General features: G+C 47.4%; 1 protein-coding gene across 1 annotated transcript in view; it reads right to left on the reverse strand.

Annotated features, from left to right (window-relative positions):
• Positions 1-882: 882 nt before the first annotated feature.
• The window catches only part of ZSWIM4 (zinc finger SWIM-type containing 4), a 37,038-nt gene continuing 17,041 nt past the window's right edge, over positions 883-20,879 (reverse strand). Inside the window, exons 3-14 of the mRNA XM_066616427.1 lie at positions 16,324-16,680; positions 15,021-15,169; positions 13,537-13,687; positions 11,999-12,178; positions 10,949-11,263; positions 10,308-10,445; positions 9,215-9,469; positions 7,789-7,924; positions 7,168-7,325; positions 6,842-7,005; positions 5,290-5,371; positions 883-3,987 (exon numbers count right to left, since the gene is read on the reverse strand). Coding sequence (XP_066472524.1) covers positions 3,101-3,987; positions 5,290-5,371; positions 6,842-7,005; positions 7,168-7,325; positions 7,789-7,924; positions 9,215-9,469; positions 10,308-10,445; positions 10,949-11,263; positions 11,999-12,178; positions 13,537-13,687; positions 15,021-15,169; positions 16,324-16,680 — 2,972 coding nt within the window. The 3' untranslated portion in view covers positions 883-3,100. The remainder of the gene's footprint in view (positions 3,988-5,289; positions 5,372-6,841; positions 7,006-7,167; positions 7,326-7,788; positions 7,925-9,214; positions 9,470-10,307; positions 10,446-10,948; positions 11,264-11,998; positions 12,179-13,536; positions 13,688-15,020; positions 15,170-16,323; positions 16,681-20,879) is intronic.

Genomic DNA, 20,879 nt, shown 5'->3' on the forward strand with positions numbered 1-20,879 from the left:
CGATGCTGGGGATTGCTTCACTGCTTTCCCCCTGCCCCTACTCCTTATAGGGAACAGGATATCACTACACAAGTTGGTGGGTCACGACCCATCAGTTTGAGTACCTGTTCACTATGGCCAGTGCCTAAGAGTGAAACCCTATGTGCCACAATGTGGCAGCATCAAGCAGAAAACAGGTAACAGCCTGTTCCCTCAATCTTGAGACTGAACTCCTTCCTCAGAAAACCCTGAAAATGCCCCATCCTGACACTTCATTTCAAAGCTTGAGACCTGGCGATCTTCACTGTGAGCCCTTCTCCAACTTCCAATGCAAGCTGAAGGAATAGCATAAACCCAGAATTAGGGAACCTATCTAGATTAGGAGACACATTAAGCATTTTATATTTGTTTTAATTGACCTATCATTTAAACCCTCCTCTGTGTATCCCAACTGCCCTCTAGAAAGCCCTTTGCAACAAGTTGAGTTGAGGCAAACTTATAACCTAAGTCCTGCCATCTGAAGAACAGGCTCTTGCCTGACAAATGGCTCAGTCCACAGGACCTGTGCAAGCCTGCTAGCTATCTAGTAACATTTGGGTACATTCCTCCTTTTGGTAGCAACACGAAATATAGCTGCACTGGAGTATAGAAGGAGTACAGTTTTTCATTTTCACTCTTAAGCCACAAGGCAAGAAGGAGCAAGCAAACTGGGAGAGAGGACTGCATGACAGCAAGGTTTAAGAATGGCTATTGTAAAATATATCCTCGTTTATCCATTTCTTTCATGAAAGAGTTGCTTGGGCTAGTGCACTCAAATCGATTCTTTCAGGTCTTTGCAGGAAAAAAAAAACACAGAACTCACAAACACGTCCAAAAGAGAAACCAAAAAACATTGTGATTTTATGTTAAACCTTTTACAAAATAATACAATAAATGATTCAATAAATAGGAAAAAAAATTACAAAATTACAGGAATTTTCTTTAATACAGGAAAACAAAGAAATAAAACCAAAAAAACCTTTTAAACTGACTAGCTGGCTCCAAAGTGGAGCTGTGCAACACACCAACATCTCCACCAACACGAAGGGCCAAGAGGGGCTGAGCACAGGACACAGGCCCCTGTTGACCCCATGCGCACAAAAGGAGTCCCCTCTGGACCCTTTGCCTCTTCATATATATTAATTTTAAACAATATTTTGTCTTCACAATAATCTAATTAGTAGCATGAGCTTGTTGTGGTTTGTTCCTGAGTAGATTTTATCCAGCAGAAAAAAAGTGGAATTTTGGAGCAGGGTGTTTGTGGAACTATCACTGAGCACCCTACGAGTGGCCACAACTCCTTCCACCTAATTCCAGGGGAAACACCAGTCTCTCCTAGGAAGAGCTGGCCTGGCTGCACAAGCAGTCGCTTAGAGCAGCAATATCTGAGGGGTGCCACAGAAGCAGCATGCAATTCAAGAGCCACACCCCAAGATCCTCTGCAGCACACTTCTAGGGTTGCATGACATAGCCACCCTGGAGCTGCAAAAGGTCCCAGGCCAGGCCCTTCACCTAGAAGCACTGTCCTGGCCTGAATGAGGGAGGTTTGAGGTATGAGCTGTCAATCCATCAGCAGCTCCAGAATTCTATGCTGGAGGAGACAGAATGGGAATCCTTCAGTTGTAGGAGTCTGAGGGTGTTTAACTGGAAACTAAGTTAAAGAGGGGATAACTACAGAATAGGACACTGGCTCCCCTGGGTGCCCTTGGTTCCCAACCCCCATAAGCAGGGTCTGGAGTAAGTATGATCTGTGACCACAGCCAAGAGAAAGCTGAAATACTGACCAGTTTGGAGGGCTCTGGTAATGTGCATGCAGGGAGATATGCTTGGGAAAACAAAGGACTACAACATGGTCCCCAACTGCACGGCTGGAACAGAACAGGGGTGACTGAATGGGGAAACCATTTGCTTTTCCAGTTCTCTAGCAGAGAAAGGCTGCAGTTGGCATTATGTGGCTTAACATGGGGTGTAGGGGAAGGAAAGAGAAATGTGACCTGCGGATGAGCCCTCTCCAAGGCCAAAGATTGGGCAGGAAGCCCCTCTGAACTCTTCCAAAGGTAAAAGACTCTTGTGGGCTCTTGGCTCAGCAGATCCGGCTTGTCTACCCCCTTCACAGAATTGGCCAGACTGCCCCCAGCATGAATCCCATCTGCCACCTGTAGACTGATGTTAGCCCTACTGCCAATCACCCAGCAGAAAGTGGCTCCAGTTGTGTTTGAGAACATTTGTTCTGGCCAAGGCAGCCCTGGTAGTGAGGTGGGGGGTGTTTCTGCACCAGGTGCGTTCAACATCAAGGGACAGTAACTTGAATGCTATCAGCACAAAGAGACCATCAGAGCTTGTTGGGGCTCCATTCCTGTAACAACATCCCACTGTACCTCCAGTTAGGGAGACATCAGCACAGGTTTTATAGTCCAGAGGAATTTGGAATCACTGAAAAGAACAGGGGCAGAGGTGGCTTGTGTGAAAGAGGAGATGCAGCCAGGCATCCCACCCCAACTTGCAAAAATGAGGTCATATCTACCATCACTGGGTCCAAAATAGAAAATTGGAACAGCAGCTATGAAATTCCACAGAATAGGATCCCCACCATCAGTAAGACCCCCACCAGGGTTTAGGATCTCCAGTCAATGTGGGGAATTCCTCTTGTCATCCTGTGGCTTAATACTGAAATCGGCAACTCCTACAATCAGAGTACAGGCCCAGTGCTCCTTCCTATCCCGCTAAGCGGGGTGATGGAAGAGCTGGAGCTTCAACGTTTACCAAACAGTCTGTGCCCAGCCCAGTCCTGCAGAAACCCCCCCTCCCCACAACCAGAGGGCTCCAGCCTGACCTCCAACCAAAGTGCAGACCCTTCTGCTCAGTTCTACAGTCCTGGTGCATCTTCACTGAAGAGTAGGAGAGACCTTATTGTTCTCCCAACCCAGGCAAAGGGTTTCTGAATCCAGGCAGAAATCCAGATCTTGCCTGACCACATACCCAAAGCACTTGTGCCCCAAGGGAAACAGATCTTTCCAGCCAGCCCTCCAAGCCAGTGCTTCTGCTAAAGGGGGAGATATGTCCATCTGCCTGCCGCCTCCCACTAGCCAAAGCGCTCACGCACAAGCAACATCAATTTCTTCTTGCCCTTGTAGATCTGTTTGAGGTTGTCAAGGAATTGGCCAAAGCGCATGTGTCCTTCATGTGCCAACAGGAAGGTCTCACGGGCTTTCCCAAGGAACTCAATGAACTCGCCATAGTGCCGGGGACTGATGTGGGTGAGGCGTGAATGGGTGGTGCTAATGTAGGCAGCCATGGCTGCCTCCAGAAGCTGGCAGAGAGGGGCTTTGTCCACAGCAAAGAGCTTACCCCCAGCACCAGCACTGCCTGCCCCACGGCGCCCTGCACCTAGTGAAGTGAGGCCTGGAGGCGGTAGGCTCCAGCGGTGCAAGATGTCAGAGAGCATGGGGGCGCACTGCACACTCTTGATGATGAGTGGGACAATGGCAGCCAGCTCGCTCTTCCCCAGTGACTGGCTGAGAGAGCAGGCCCAGAGGACATCGTTGAGGGCGGGGTGGGTGTCCTGGTTGAAGGCGATGCTGAGGTGTGAAAAGGCCAGTGTAGCCAGCTTGTAGGCACGTGTAGGCAGCCCACGATGCTCCATGTACCGGGCAACAGTGAAGAGGTGTGAATGGCCCATGCCGGCAGAGGCTGCTGAGTCCAGCACAATCTGGTAGGCTGCCTCAAAGGCCGCATGATTCTTCTCACAGAGCGTCAGCGCAGGCAGCGCACAATTTTGTGGATCCTTCATGGCACACTGTAGTGCCAGTGTCCGGGCGCAGCTGCACAACTCATCCCGTTGCCCCGCACTCAGGCTCAGTCTCAGCAATGTGGCGTGTGTGGTGCCCGTCACGGCCACAATGGTTGTTGCTTCGATGGGTGTGAAGAGTGTGTACCAGTTCTGCATAATGTTCATTAGTGCCTGGACACCTGACAGAGGGGAGAAAGGGCAAGAGGGTCATTTGCAGGCCACAAAGCAGAATACCTCACTGGAATGGTGGAAGAATACAACCATCAGTAGGACTTATACATGAGAACTTCTGCTGGACTTTGCTCCTTGATGCTGTTCACCTTCAGCTGTTAGCACCTTTCATGAGGGTCAGAAATTTGCTGGCTGTACGCACGTGTACAAGGTCAGTTTTTAAGAAGGGCAATTCATTGCCAGGGAGTATGAGCATGAGAACATTGATTTAAAAACAGCCACGCAAAGGCACCTTGGACATTCATAAACAAGCCAACAAAAATACAAACCAGGAGCAGAAACAGGTTAATCTTGTTATAATGATCAGGGTGATTTTTCCCCCGTGCCAACATGTGCTGGGGTTCCTTCAAAACAGGAATGGCTTCAAAAAGTCTGAGAGCTAGTGGAGCTGCTCAAGTGCCAACAAATGCCTGCTTATACAACCACTGATTATGACCTCTAAAGCCCTACACCATTTAGGGCCGCAGTACCTCAACAGCAGACTCCTCCCGCACCACAAGTCTCTTCATCCTGCAAGCTCTCTTGGAGACACCCATACAGCTGATATGAGGGCTCTCTCTGTGGTGGCCCCCACTCACCATTCCACTGCCCGGTGAGGTGCAGCAGGTCCCCTTTGCTGCCAATCTTGCAACAGCTGATTAACACCTCTCTCTTTTAAAAGGTCTTTGTTGACCTGCTTGGATGCTACCCAGTGTCTGGTAAATGGCTGTTCGTTGCTACTTTGTGAGCAGGGAAGGCCGGCCACTGCCTGTTGTTTTTAGTATTTTGGTTTTCATGTTTTAATTGCTCTGTAAGCCATTCTAAATAAACACTTCTCATTAACCTGAAAGAACGGAAGTTAAACTGAGACTGCAATCTTATACACATACATGGAAGCAAGTCCCAATGAACTCCATGCTGTTTACTTCTGAGTTGACACGCACAGGACTGCACTGGATTTAGAGAAGTCTAAATCCAGGTGTGAATAATTCTCCACCACAGATAATACTTTTGAGTAGTTTGAAATAGTTTAATAATCCAGAAATATTTAGGTTTCACTGAAAATTATCTGCTTTGTTGTTCTTGGACTACCCCATCAAAAACAGCCCATCTATTTAAAAGGACAGAGAGAGGGGCAAAAGCAGTAACAATGCCCAGGACAGAACCCTGCCAAGCTCCGTGTGCTGGCGAAAAGCCCAGCAGCTTCAGCGAGCAGGTAAGAGACCTTCCATGTTGGCAGCAACACCTTCCCAGCATCCACAGCCACTCACCAATTTCAGTTGCACAGCTGACGAGCCAGCGAACCATTTCTCTGCGACGCCAGGTCATTGTGTTGAGCGTCATTCGCATGACCTATGGGAAGAGCAATGGGAAAAGTGAGCATTTCTTAAGAGACTTTGAATGCCCAAGGGAGCCACAATGTCACTCATCACATATTCCACTTCCCTCCTAGAGTGTGGCATGGATAGTGCACTGCTGCCGCCAGACACCTTGGAAATTAGTTGTGGCAGAAAGAATGGGGACATGGGCAACAAGGAACTTGGAATCCAATCCCTGGGTAGTCTTTGTGAAAATCATTCCCTCTTCATTCTCCAACTGTCAGATGGGACCACTGATTACTTATTCCAAAAAAAGCACTAAATGAGTAAACAGCAAAGTTCCTTGCACACTAAAAAGTGCTATAAATAGCTCCCTGGGAAAACAGTTGCATAAGGAACATAAAGCAGAAGCCCCTTTTACACAGCCTGCTGCTCTGAAGATAGGTTGGAGACCCAAACTTGGCCAGGAGCTTGGAACACCACAATTTGCCTTAAAGGCACCCAACACCTGCCTCATGGAAAGTGGGGCTGCTATGATATTAACTGCAGGCGTGTCTCAAGGGAAGACCAAACAGGGCACAGTCTCAAATATTAAGAATTCATATCATCCCCTTAAGCTTCAATTCCCACTAGAGGCAGCCCTGAGGCAGACAGCAGGTGCTCTTATGGATGGCAGAGTGCTAGATAGGCAGATTTAACACACACAGCACAAACTAAACAGGAGTTCACCTGCACATGATCTTGTTAATTTCAAAGGTGCTTGCACAAGAGAACTTCCTGGTGAATTGTGCCTCGTGCTAATTTGTAAAAGGTGCATAAGCATGCAACTGCCGTTTCAACTTTCTGCCTCACCAACTGCAGTTAAATTCCTATCTGAAATACGTAATTACAGTGAAATGCAAAGCACTAATGCTGGACATCTCTGCTATACAAACACTCTGATTATTAAAGAATTCTCTCAAATCCTTTTGTCCAAAACTTAGCAAGTACATAACCAGAAACCTCCAGCCAGCACCCAAGTTAAAAACGTTGACATTTGTCCAGCCTCCCAAAAGGCAGACAAATACAAAAATAGAATATAAAAATAGATAAGGTAGCAGCCAGACCTCTGCTAAGAAAGCATCAAATCTATCACATTCTGAAATCATTATGTGCAACAATCTGAACATAAACTCACACAAAACAATAGCATTCAGGAATACAGTACTCTCTCATTTATCCATGTAGGGCCTTGTTTACTGCATCTGGGGTACAAAATTAATGACTAGTGCAAAGAAAAAATATTCAGTCATGAGAAAGTCTTTTCTAAGTTCTCTGTGGTTGGCCAGTGAAGTAAACTGAGCACATTATGGGGATTCCATTGCTAAAGAAACCGGTCTCAAAGGTTTAACTGGAATGGGGTCTGCCCAAAGGCCATAGTCCAGGATCCTCAACTGGACAAAAACTGGACATGAAAATGCTTAAATCCCCAGAGGCTGGAATGACATCTACACACAGGCCTCACCTGCAGGCCAAGCTCTAGGGAGATGTTAAGCAAGGTGGTGTCTGGAGGAGTGTTGGCTGGAGTGGCCGTCTTGCAGGCATCTTGGGCCAGCTTGAAGAGCAAAGCTGGAGAATGAATGTTTTGCTGGATGGAGCCCAGGACCATGCGCAGCCAACTGGGGTCACCTAGAAGATGGCAAGAAACACACAACATCACACCTTTTTCAGACAGAATTCAAGCCTACACGTCACTGCTCTGACTTAGTTCCCTTCTTCGAGTGGGGAGACACATTGTCAAGACACATTGTTTCCCAAAGCTCTGACCCCTCTGCTCCACAGCTGGGCTACCTTTAGCAGCTGTAAGCATGGCTGATGCCAGCTCGCACTGCCGTGTTTCCAGGTGACCAAGGGTGAACCAGCGAGGGAAGCGATTGGCCATCATGGAGTCCAGAGGGTTCTGATGTAGGATGTCACTGGCAGGCAATACAGTCTCCAAAACAGGGAGCCTGCAGAAGTTAAGAAAGGGAATGGTTAGGTTGCTGCCACTTCAGAAAGAGATGTATCTCGCATGCCAGAGTTACTGGGGCCCAATGACTCCCAGGGTGCAGGACTGAGTTCAAGCAGATCTTTGGAAAAAACAAATTTTGTTTTTCAGTGTTTGAGGGAGGGGAAGTCAACATTACAAATGGGAGTCGATGATCTCCCTGAATGTCATGAACTACAGCATGTGGCAGCAAACAGAAGAGGGGATGGCCAGTGAAGAGAGGTGGGGGTATCAAAGAGTTAGGTATAGCAAAACGTTAGCTGGACTGGATGGTGGCCGTGAAGAACAACCGGAAAAGTTTTCATGCCAGAACTAGTGCAAAGAATAAGGCTGGTAAATTATTATTATTATTAGGAATGTTTATAATACCACTTTTCAATCAAGAGAAGTTTACAAAACAATTTAACAGTGGAGGTGATACATACCTCATGGCTCGCAGCGCCAAGCGATAGGCGAGCTCAGGATCATAGGGCAGCATGGCGGTGAAGAGATAACGGGCAAAAGTGTGCATGGGAACACTCTCACGGAACACAACCTCCCCAAATCCACTGAAAGGGCCCCCTGGAAGAAACAGGCAGGTGGCTGGTTAAGAGCATAATCACGCCCCTCTCCAAGCACTCTGATCTAGGAAGCTGCCATATACTCTCATCACATCGTTGTTCATCTAGCTCAGTGTCTGCAATTCCTGGCAGCAGCAGTTCTCCATGATCTTAGACAGGGCCCCTCTCAGCCCCATCTGGAGATCTAACCTGGGATCTTCTCATTTAAAGCAGGTGCTCTGCCACAAATCTGTACCTTTCCACTTTTACCCAAAATATTCTTCTCCCCCAAAGAACAGGGATAAAGGATGGTGAACCAAGGACCAACAACAAATCCCACCAGGCAGATGAACCAGGTAGGACTGGCCCCTGCCCATTTGTACAACCAAGCTTTATCCAAAATCCAAGGGTTAGGATGGGTCCAATATTCAACCCCACAGTAGCACCTATGGTGCTCGCCCTTTCACACAGGGCTCAGATCCCAGGGCATGCTGAATGCGGAACACTCAGTCCAGAGGTGTAATGCACTGCCCCAGTGCCCAGGGCAGTGATGTTCCAACATTATGTGACATCATGTCACATGATGTCATTTTCAAGTTGTTCCTGGAGCAGGGGCACTTGCTGCTGCAGCTTTGCACCCCCCCCTTCCTTCTCCTGTGGAGGCTCCCCTTGAAGGGAGGTGCAAAGTGGGTACAAAGCAGCTAGCATCTCCTCCATAAACAGGGCGGAGCCTGAGGGGCAATCATGAGACCCCCCCTTGGTGCAGCACCCTGGGCAGGTGCCCTTCAGCTTCTATCCTTCTTACAGCTCTGCCTCAATCAATTCCTCCTACTGCCAGCAACTCAGACCTGGGACTAGCAATGTCCCTTCTGCATTAAGATGTAGAATCATACTACATCTCTTTGCCTGCTTGCTATAACCAGCTTCACGCGGTCTCAGCCAAGTCCTTTACTAACCAAATCAGAGGCAACCTAATTGCAACAGTTGACATTGCACTTGGGTAGGTGAGACAACACTATCTTTGCCAGCCCTGCTGTCATTCTTCTCTGCTTCAGGTAATTCTGAAGCTTGCTTCTGGGGATTCAGTGAAGACAACTGGGAAAAAGCCCTCTTCAGTAAGAGTCCTCCTACACTGGGGCAGCCTTTTACATCCCCCTGCTCACGAGCATACCACATTCTCTCTCACCACCCATGCGGCTGGGTGCATCCCATCCTGGGTGCTTCTGGGTGCAGAAGCAGCCCATGCGGCTTCTCTCCAGGGCAAGGTGCTGAGTGCCTGACCTCCAGGGTAAACAAATCCCGACCCACTTACCATCCAGGAGGACAGCAGCTTGTTTTCGGAGCACGGGCACCAGGCGTTCATCCAGCTCCATCTCATCCAGGAGCCCAATCAGCTGTTCTTCACTGCGCACCACCTTGTCCTGAGCATAGAGCCCCTCTGGCATGGATCTCTGCTGCCCCAGTCCCAGCAGTGCCACCTCCAGGGCCAGCATGAAGTAGGACTCACCCGGACTCGAGGGCACCGGCACATGCTGGTACAGTGCCTTCTTGGGCTCTGCTGCCAAGTCTGGGGGAGGAGGAAAGGTTGGGCAGAGGGCAGAAATGGCACAAAGAATTCTCCCCTCCTCCACACACAAGCACACCGATCTTTAGAAAGAAACTAGGCCAGCACATCTGATGCCAATCTTGTAAGAAGTTCACCATCCCTATTTTACACAAATATAATAGAGACGGAATCTGCGCAGGACATTCGGTGCATCCAAACCTCACAAGCAACACAAATACATGGTTACAGTGGCCCTCTGACTATTGAATCTGCAGGTAGGAGCAACAGGGGGCAGAGAAGGGAAACAAGTCTATCACTTTAGCCCCAACAGCTAAAATGGAACCTCCACACACAGAGGAGAATAGTATATCTCAGAACACCAGATGATGGGACAAAGGACAGGAGAGGGACACCACCTTTATGCCTTCCTAAACTTTCAATTCATATGCTTCCAGATGGTCACCACTAGAAACAGAGTGACGTACTAGAGAGACCTTGGTCAGAGTCATAAAGACATTTCTTATGTTCTTTGGGCCTGCAACTGCCATGCCGTTTTACACCAAAGTGCAAGGTTCTGCAGCCACACTGTAGCCTTGCTGGGCAAGTGGAAAGTTCCTGCACAGACACAGCCACATGTTCAAAGTCCACTCCAGCATGGTCACACGAACCTAGTACCAGCAACTCTCCTCATTCTAGCATGGCCTGAGCTGTGTTCCCACAAGGGCAAATGGTCCCCAGATACCAAACTATGCTTGTCATCTACTAAATATTGGCTGGATAGACAGACTTTGCTGGAAGAGTAGTAAGGCAACTCTGAAGAAGGACTGGCAACCACAAACACTCCCCCCACCACCAATACCTGGGTACAGAGCCAGTCCTTCATCATCCATCCGGCAGGCCTCCAGAAAGGTGCGGCAGAGGCAACCAATGGGGTCCAGCGGGTGCCCCACCCAACCTTCCAAGTTGGTAATACTGGTTGTGCCTTTGTGCAGAAGCTCTGTGTGCAAGAGGGAAAGAGCAGTTAGAAACCAAGCCTTGTAACAAGGGGGATGCCCATGGATAGGGCAAGTATAAGTTGTAAGCAACCCCTGCAACAAACCAGGGAAGAAGGTGTGGCACCAAGACTGAACTCAGGAACCTACCAAGGAACCTCTGCTTCCCCTTCTGCTCTGTTCTTTAAACAGACAGGTCCAGAGCCACACTTGCCAGCTTGCAGCCAGTTAATCTGGCACAAGTCACCATGCTTCTCTGAAACATGACCTTGTGCAGAGCCTCAGATGTGCTTGAGAAGCACCAAGACATCATGTGCAAGGTCAGAGGGAGTCCTTGACCTTCTCCAGGCTCCAATGGCTCTTTTCCAGCCCTGCAATTCAAGATCCTTTTTCATGGAAGATGCCATGGATTGAACTTGGCAGGACTTGTGCATGGCTCAAGCAAGAAGGACCCCCTCCCCACCTGAACCCAGCTCCCTCCCACGCAGCTTTGCTGGGCACCCCTCACCTTTCTTCTGCTGCTTGTAGCTCTCGAGCTGATGACGGCGCTGCAAGCGCATGGCATTGACAACAGCCACAGCCAGGCGCAGAGCCTCCCGAGGATAGCCGTGGGAGCGCAAGGCATCCACGCGAGCACAGGCCATGGGGAAGGCATCACCCAGCCAAAGTGGGTGGCCCTGCGGGTCGAAGCCCAACTTGTCACTTCCACTCTTCAAGGAGACACCATAGCAGTCGCTGCTCAGAATCTTCTGCAGGTGGCAGTCTCCCCAGCGAAGCTCTGCAGCCTTGATGGCCCGGCCAAAGACTGTCTGCCTGACACCAGCTGCCAAGAAAGGAGACAGATCAGACCAGGACTTGTGAAAAGTGTGGAACTGCTTGGCTTTGAGAAATCAGGGTTATCATCATTCTCCTCTTCCTCCTCCAAGGAACACCCATTTGACTCTAGTAAGCCCTAAAGATCTCAACTGAACTTCACGTACACCTTACAAGAATCCTGTAAGACAGGCAGTGTTGTGTGCCCATAAGATAGGCAGTAGTAGACAGTAGCATGTGTGGTAAGGAAAGGGTATGCTTACCCAAGACCCACCAAGGGAGTTTGTGGCAGAGACAATTAAGTAGGTGCTCCTCCCTGGCTCACAGCTTAGTCTCAGACACCAAGCTGTACAGCTTCAAAAATCAGACACTTAAAATGAGGCTCAGACCCCTAACCTTGAGAGTGGTGCTCTTCTTGTAGTTAGTAAGGGAAGAGTAACTATCCCGCTTCATCCCAGCACAGTGCCTTTTCTAGTGACTGTTTGCTAGGGGTTTTATTTAGATGGTGAGCCCTTTTGGGACAGGGAACCATTTAGTTATTTGATTTTCTATGTAAGCTGCTTTGGAACTTTTGTTGGAAAGCGATATATGAATATATTTTAAAAAGAGAATTAAAGATCTCACACTATCAGATAAACTAAGTTTGCTCAGAGAGAAACAAAGACAAGACATGGGGGAGAAATGTTCTATTTCTAGAGCTGAGCTCTCCAGAAGGCAGCAAAAGTCTTCTTTTGCAAAAGTCTACCTGTGCCACGGTTTGGGTTAGATGGCAAGGTGCTGTTGATTCCAAGAGTGTCACAGGAGTAGTTGCCCTCCTCCAAGGGACAGATGTCCAGCTTGTTCCATTTCTTGAGGAGCTGCAGCCAGAGAGCCCGCTCTTCCAGCTTGCAGTGGGGGCTCAGGACCACACACACCCATAATGCCCCTATAAGCACAGACAAAATGAAAAGTAGGCATGTTAATATGGGAGGCATTGGTGCGGAGCAGAGAGGGTCTCCAACAAAGATATCTCAGTCATCACTGAGAGGCCAAAGCTACAATCTGGAGGCACATTTGCACAATACAGCAAATGAAGGTGAAGCTAAGCAGGTCTGCATTAATGAGAGGCTACCCAGGAACCTCCATATGCCACCTTGAGCACCAAGGTAGGTTGGGTACACAAAACAACATCATCCCCAGCCCACTCCACCTGGCAAATGGGGGTATGGGATGGTAAATGGTTTCACCAGGACTGAAAAGGATCACATTAGAACTGGAATATGGGAGGCAAGGAAGAGAGAAGTTTAAGTGCAGAGTATGAAAGTAATTCTTGGACAGAAGACTGATAAAGGAGCACAGGCATGAAACAAGCACACCTAAGAAACTACCCCTTGTTCCTCTAACACCATACACAATTGGGAAGGAAGGTGTGAAGCTTTATGGCACTGTGGCAGCAGAAGTAACTCCTTTTAAATTCGGCCATGTAATGTTGTGCCTGTCTCAATTTTTAACACCCAAGAAAGCAGCTGTTAATCATTTGTGGTGGGCAGCTGGTGTTCTCAGAGCACCCTGGTTTCAGCACTGTCTGCAGGCAGTACACATTTGTTTTTCAAATTTTTACACCACCCTTCCTCCAAGAAGTTCAGCATGGTACACATAGTTCTTCCCCTCCTAATGTCCTCACAACCATGCTGTGAGATAGGCAAGACTGAGAGATGGCGACTGGGCCAAGGTCATCCAGGAAGCTTCATGGCTGAGCAAGGATCTGAACTTAGACTCTTCCAGGTCTAAGTTCAGCTCCAGAACCACTCCACACTCTTGGCCCTTTGTCTCCAGTTTTCCATTTCAGCCAAGACACTCTCATATCAACCAAGCAGACATCAAGCACACTTACAGGGTGCACTGAGTGGCTTCCCCACAACTTTATAAATTTCTTCCCCCAGGGACCAACTGAATGGAGAGGGGCAATTTTCAGAGTTAAACTGATTGGGGGATTAGTGATTTTTGGTTGTTGCTTTTTCTTAATCTTGCTTTTTTAAATCTTGCTAACCACTCAGGGTCTTTGGAGGCTCAAGTGCGCTTTGCATAATTCATTTTTGCAGACTTAGAACATTCCACCTCTAGTATCTGGAATTTTCACCACACACTGAAAACACGTTTTCAAACTTCTCTCTGCAAATGTAAGAAAGTGTTTGTTTGTTTTAAAAGGAGACTGAAACCTGAAGTCTGTGGATATGTGGCACACAGCCCCTGGCCATGGGGTTCTTCTGAGCCCCTCCCTCCCTATATATTAGAGATACCCACCCAGTTCATCCCAGAGCTGTCGACACTTGTCAGTCATGCCAGCTCCTTGCTGCCTCCAGAGTGCCAGGCGTGGATCCTGCAAGAACTGCTCGGTCATCAGGATGAGCATTCGTGCCCCATTGGAATCTCTCATTCGCAGCATTTCCCGCACCTGGGGAAGGAGAGAAGAGAGTTGAGGACTCCAGACAATAACCCCCTCTCTTTATCTAGGAGTCATGGTGGGGTCCTTGCCACACTGCCAAGCCCACCCTCTAAGAGAGCCCAGCTTTAGCTTCTCTGGCCTTAGCTTAATTTCCCCTTCTGACTGCACTGAAGGCTAGATCCCTCAGCATCCAAGGGATGTGAACACTGCCGGCTGCTTTCACCCAGACTGATTCCAGTTCATCCTTCACCTCCCGACTGCCCTTAGACCTCCTTGGCTTCTGTGGTAGCATGTCAAATGCTGCATCCTATTTTAAATGCCAAGCAGTCTTGGGACAGCACTCACCCTTGACTGGTAATGTGTCAACCTCTGCTCCCACTCCCTGAGAAAGGGGGGGGGGGCAGAGCAGAGCAGGAAGTGTGAAGCAGAAGCTAGTAGTGAGTTAAAGCACTGGAGAAGCTCTCCTGCACACTGTCTCTTCTGCTCCACCTCTCTCTTCCTTTTCCAATACTGGGAGAAGGATGAAGTAGAGAAGCAGCAACGCAGACAGACAGTGCTCCCTGCCTATCCACTACTGGAGGCAATCACCTCCATTAACCTCAGGGAAGGGATGGGCCTAGGCTGCCTGCATCATCCTATCTCCCCAAATATCAGAAACCCAACATCTATTAACAAGAAGCAAAGGCATATTATCTACCTGAAGCAATGGTAGCTTTCCCCAATACACAGAATGGCCCCAATATAAAGAGAGACTACTGAGTTATTTCCACATTGACCAGGTTCTGCAAGAGCAACCTCTGGCTCCAGAGGAGGAGGGGAGAATTGTCAGGCAGGGGTGTGTGTGACAAGGTTTAGATCAGGGGTGTCCAAAGTTTTTGGCAGGAGGACCACATCATCTCTCTGACACTGTGTCAGGGGCCGGGAATAAAAAAAATTAATTTACATTAAAATTTGAATAAATTTACATACATTTACATAAATGAATATATTAAAGATGAACTTATATGAATGAATGAAGGTCTCGCAACAGCAAGGGCAGCCTTTTCTTCGCTGCCATTGCTGCATCACAGATGTGAAACAACAAGCAGTGGAGGGAGCCCTCATCTCACAGCTCACGCGAGAGGTCAAACAGTCATCCTCATGCTGAGAGCAGTTGCATCGGGCCAGTGCAACAAACCTCCTGAGGGCCAGAGACTGGGGGCTCTCTGAGGGCCACGTTGAGAGGCCTTGAGGGCTGCAAGTGGCCCCAGGGTCAGGGTTTGGGCACCTCTGGTTTAGATAATGCTCATAATCAAGAGCACATAGAGGAGCAGGGCTGCGTAAGACCAACACTAGCCTTTACCTTGTTGAACATGGACTGAAGCTGCTTGCTTGCCCCATAGTAACCTCCATTTGACAGTAGCTGCTTCACTTGCTCCTGGATCTGCTCCTCATCCAGGTGCCAACAGTTTGCATCCTCAATGCCAGCACCAGCTGTGGGGTCAGGAGCACCTGGGAGGAGAGAACCAAATGATCAGTTGCTGAATACATTGTAATGTTACCCAGCTGTGGATTGTACCTCAGAGTACATTGCAAAGTTGAACAGAAATTAACTAGGCTCAAACTCCCATCCAGTAAGTGCAGGGAAATAAGACTTGGCAAAATCAGATTCTTTGGTACAAAGGAGAAAAAGGGGGCAGATGAAAGCGTATGACTGTGATACCTTTAACTTCATTATTGAGAGGGGACACTTGCAATCCCTTCAAACGCTGGTATGTGAATTTATGAGAATATACATTTTTTAGAAGATCATTAATTCACTGAAGCTGAAACAGGTCAACAGTCCACTAACCTATACAGGTGAGTCAAGTTCAGAATCAGAACTGCAATTGTAAAAGCAACCATGACAAATAAACTATTTGTATTCATTTATTATGAATGGACACATTAACTTTTAAGACCATTTAGTACTTGGATGGGAGACCGCCTGGGAATACCGGGTGCTATAGTCTTATACCATAGTCTTTCGAGACTGAAGATTGCCAACCAACCATCAGGCTGAAGACTGGACGATTAGGAACTTTGATTGCTATTTGTGTCAGACTAGCATTAACAATATTTTACTATGATAGTATTACACTGAGGTATTTTAAAGTATTATCCTGTTGAACTATATAATTAATTTTTTAAAAATTTTCCCTTGAGACTGGTCACAATATACTTGTAAGCTTGCATTGTAATGTTATGGCTATGTTTGTAAATTTGTATTGTTACTTCTATGCTGGTCTGAGACCAGCATAAATAAACTACATTAAATAAACTACTACCACTACACTGATGTAGATTTAATTGTTGTACAATGACTTTACAATACTTTTTTAATATAAACAAGTTGTGTCCATTTAGTGCTTCTATAAACAGTGGTGAACAAGATTCTTGGCTTTAGCTCAACCACCAATGAAGAAATCAGGCAGTAAATTCTAGATTCCTTAGCAGCCAAAATAAAGACAATTTCCTCTTTCTTTAAACTTCACCCCATCACTATCATAATCCCTCTGATGACAATGAAGAAAAGAGCAAGCAGTGAACGTTGGCTACCAGAGCCCTGAAACCATATCTGCAGCCATTCTCTACCCTCCTGCAATCTCTTCTCCCAGGGATCCTACCGTGCACACGATTAATCTCGGAGCCAAGCAACAGAATCTCATCAGCAAGCCTCTGCGCAGTTGGAAGCACCTCAGTGTGGTGAGCACTGATCAGGTATTGCACAAATTTCTGTAGCTGGTCCCGGTTCATTTGAGACAACGTCTCAGAAATGGGCAGGCGCAGCTCCACTTGGCGGGCATGACGGATGCGGTGCAGGGACAAAGCCACCACATGGGCACAGTAGAAGATGTCTCTGTTGTCACACGCACAGCTCACTGATGTGATCTTGCAGCGGTCAAAGCTGATGGAGACGTGGTAACTGTGTTCAGGCTCGCTGGGGCCAGGTGGCTCAGTCACAATACCACTCAGGTGGAAACCTGTATGTTGGAAGAACACCACCAGCCAGTGAGCATGTGACGCAACTGTCCCAATCAAAGGGCCAGAAAGCCCAGAACCTCAAATGCTTAAAAGATCAAAATGAGGGTAGGTAACTCCATTTCACCAATGGAAGACACTAAGCATGTCCCTCTTGAGTTTTAAGCAGGTTAGTCGTGGATGAGACAGCAAGCTGGACCTGAGAGGTGGGTATGTGTCAGGATGCTAAAGGAGCACCATACCTCTAGGATGAACAAGGGAATGTTACCATGCTGTTGATACGGGCATCTTCAGAGGCATTATTGTATTATAAACCTATATAAAGCCACTTTTCTACAAAATTGTACCCATGCTGGTATGTGACAAAACAAACACCAAAATCCCAGAGAAATTCACAAACTAAAGACAAATTAGAGCAGGTTGAAAAGCAGTATTCTTCCAGGCCATAGGATTGGTGATACCAGACTAGATGGTCTCGACAAGAGCCCTAAAAATAGAGTATGAAGGGGCCAGGAAGCCTCAAGGAGAAGCAATAATGACCCATGGACATAAATCTTCACCCTAACCAAACCAAAATTAGGAGTTTTATTTATCAAAGAGACAAGCCAGAATCACTTGACCTCCAGTCCAGCAAGCAGCAGTGGATATTTAGACTAGAACTTACCAGTAATCTGATAAAAAGGAACTATCAGGATGTTGTGGAAGCTCAACCACAAAAAAATTCAAATTCAAAGTTGACTTCCACTTCTGACCAGAGGGACAAAGTTTACTGCAAACTCTAGCAAGCTGATATAGTTTTCACCTAGCTTCTACTGTCCAGGGAATAAGTTACTCAATCTTGATTAGAGGCATTAACACTTATTTCAAGCTGTTCCATTGATGAATGCCATATTATCATGGGTTATATTTAATTAAGTTTTAGTTATACTGTACAGTGTGTATTTAAATACTGGACACAGAAAATTAGCTTAACATATCAGAGACAAGCAACAAAAAGTAAAATTGTAGCCGCAGTTTTAATGCATGCAGTTGGACACAAAACACTTAGCATCATCTACCTTTGATTTTTGAACAAATTCAGTATACTAAAATATCTTATGACAAGTGCACAAATACTTTTGTTATGCTGCTCCTGCACCAAAACACTGGCAGCTGCAAAGTAATACTGGCAGCTCTCACATAATACCAGAACCAGGGGACATCCACTAAAATTGAGTGTTGGGCGGGTTAGGACAGACAAAAGAAAATATTTCTTTACTCAGCGCGTGGTCAGTCTGTGGAACTCCTTGCCACAGGATGTGGTGATGGCGTCTAGCCTAGACGCCTTTAAAAGGGGATTGGACGAGTTTCTGGAGGAAAAATCCATTATGGGGTACAAGCCATGATGTGTATGCGCAACCTCCTGATTTTAGGAATGGGTTAAGTCAGAATGCCAGATGTAGGGGAGAGCACCAGGACGAGGTCTCTTGTTATCTGGTGTGCTCCCTGGGGCATTTGGTGGGCCGCTGTGAGATACAGGAAGCTGGACTAGATGGGCCTATGGCCTGATCCAGTGGGGCTGTTCTTATGTTCTTATGTTCTTATAAAGTACTTGCTGGCACTTGTCAGCAAAGGAGAAGCTGCACAACTTCTGCCTGGCTCATGGCCAGTGGGGCTACTGTGGCACAGGAGTTAGAGCAGAGGCCACTGAGACAGGCTTGAGAAGCAGATGCCTGCTCAGTCCTGCTCTCAAGCTGCACTCTCAGCTCAGCCTCTCTGGCAAGGAAAGAAGTGCCTGCAGGCAGACAGCTGGCACACATCTGAGCGCAAGAGGTGGAGGAAGAGCCCTCAGCATGGGTCATGTGGGATGGGCTGCTCTGTTGCGTAGACCGAGGCAGGTGAGTTACACATGACGAAAGTGGGTATCCTGACAAAACCGGTCGGACTCAAGGCCACACCCACACCCCTACTGCGTCACAGCCTGGCACAAAGAAAGCATACTCTGCCGGTACTGCCAGACCCATGGATGACTCACTTCAACTGCCAGGTTCGCGACCCACACCCAGCAGCCTCCCTTCACCTCTCAAGCAGAGAAAGCTGCCGGCTACATATGCAGCAATTGCTATAAATAGAAAGAGGAACTTCTGGAGGAAAACACGTCAAAAGCAGCCAGGCATAATCCTCTCCCAAACCAGAAGGTTGGGTAAAGCAGCATTGGAGCCCGATTAAATCACCAGGACTTCATGCACAGAGTTGAACAATCAGGCACAGCGTTGAACATTCAAAGACTAGGAGAAGGGACACGCCAAATGCTTTTCGGTAGCTTTGGGGTCAATAAGGGCACCTTTAAGATCATCTGCTGACTTCATTTTAGTGTTCCCAATCCTGTCCTCAACCCTGACAGGACAGTATCATAAACCCGCAAGCGTCATGATACAAGTACAGTGGGCCCTCGGTATCTAAGGGGAATTCGTTCCAGGACCCCCAGTGGATACAAAAATCTGCAGATATTGGAGTCTTGGATAAAGGGGAGGGGGCAGGGCTTCAGTACCTTGTTTTGAGGTTGCACCGGGCAGGCAGCCATTGGCCTCCCAGCGCCTCAGAATGCCTCCAGTAAGCAAATTCTGGTTTGCACCCACAACGTCCCGTTGCACTCAGGAGGTGTTCTGAGGCCAAGCAGTCCGCGGCCCACTCCACTGGCCTACCCACAGCCCTCTCCATTGGCTGCTTCCTGGAGGCATGCTGGGACACAAGGAGGCATCCGCAGTGGTTCAAATCCATGGATGCCATGCCCACAGATAAGGAGAGCCCGCTGTTCAGAGATATGTGGTGTGTTGTATTTAGAATGCTATGTGAAGTTCTGGTTGCCACCTACCTCAAAAAAGTATAAAAATAGAGCTGAAAAAGGTGATCAGGAAAACTTAAATGAAATTATCAGGTGGTAGCAGCTTTCCCTAACAGAAAAGAGCACTGATGGCACTGTAGGTCAGAAGAAGAAAATCAGGCATACGACTCAAAGAACACATGATGGAGGAAATGCACCAAGATTTTTTCCCCCTCCATCTCATAAAGCTACAACTCAGCTTAATCCCGTAGAACTGCCTGGCAATAGGTTCAAGACAGATAAAAGTTAAGTACTGTACAGCACTTCTTCATATGAGGTATAACTAACTTCTACAACTTGCTGCCACAAGTTGCAATGAGAGCCACTAGATTAATATGGCTTTAGAAGAAGGAATAGACAAGTTTATGGAAAAAAAGAGGTGGTATTTCAACAGCTAACTGGCCATGATCTCTAAGTGAACCCTCTGTGCACAGAGACTGTACATCTCCACAAACCAGATGCCTAGAACAAACTGAATGAGACAGCCACCTCCACTATGCCCACATTTCAAACTTCCCAGAGGTGTCTGTCCAGCCACTGTGGTACAGAGTGCACCAGACTAGATGAGCATTAGTCTGAGATGCCAATTAAAAACAAACAAACAAACAAAAAAACAGTCTCCACCTTGGTCACTGCCTTACCATTGACAAGGTGAGGCTTGCTCTCGGCTGGCTTCTCACACAGAGTGCAGAAGTGCCTCAGGGAAAAGGGGCACCTAGGCCTCCTGGGCTCCCAATTGGACACTTGAGCACTTGGTTAAAAGCATGGGAGAAGGCTCCCAGTTGAGCTCCCTTAAGTCACCACAGTTTGCTAGTTTACCACTTTATATTTTATTGTTGTATTATTTTGCTAGCTGCCTTGAGGCCAGAACAAAAGGCAGGATATACAACTCTAACATGAAACAAATATACATACATACCTTGGGGCCAATTCTCCAAAGGCAATAGGTAACCTATCCACTGACCAGACTCACTGCTGAAAAGGAAGCCTGGCTGTTGATCTTTTATTAATTTGAGACCCATAACAAAACTTACTGCAAAACACCACAGAACTCAATCCAGCACATTTGCACCCTATCCTTCCTTCTGCGCAATATGCAAGACTTTCCCATTTTAGCCTCACAACTCTGTGAGGTAGGTGAGGTCAAGTGACGATACAGTGAACTTTATGGAAGAGGGTGGGATTTAAATGCAGGTTTCTTCATACTAAGTCCAACACTTCAGCCATTGTACCACACTGGCTCAGCCCTGCATAGGACATAAATAGAATAGATAACTAGCAAAGATATGTACTGAAAACAATAATTAATTAGGGAATGGGGGAAGAGGAAAAATGTTA

This window comes from Tiliqua scincoides, chromosome 2 (assembly GCF_035046505.1).
Source record: "Tiliqua scincoides isolate rTilSci1 chromosome 2, rTilSci1.hap2, whole genome shotgun sequence".
Taxonomy (NCBI): domain Eukaryota; kingdom Metazoa; phylum Chordata; class Lepidosauria; order Squamata; family Scincidae; genus Tiliqua; species Tiliqua scincoides.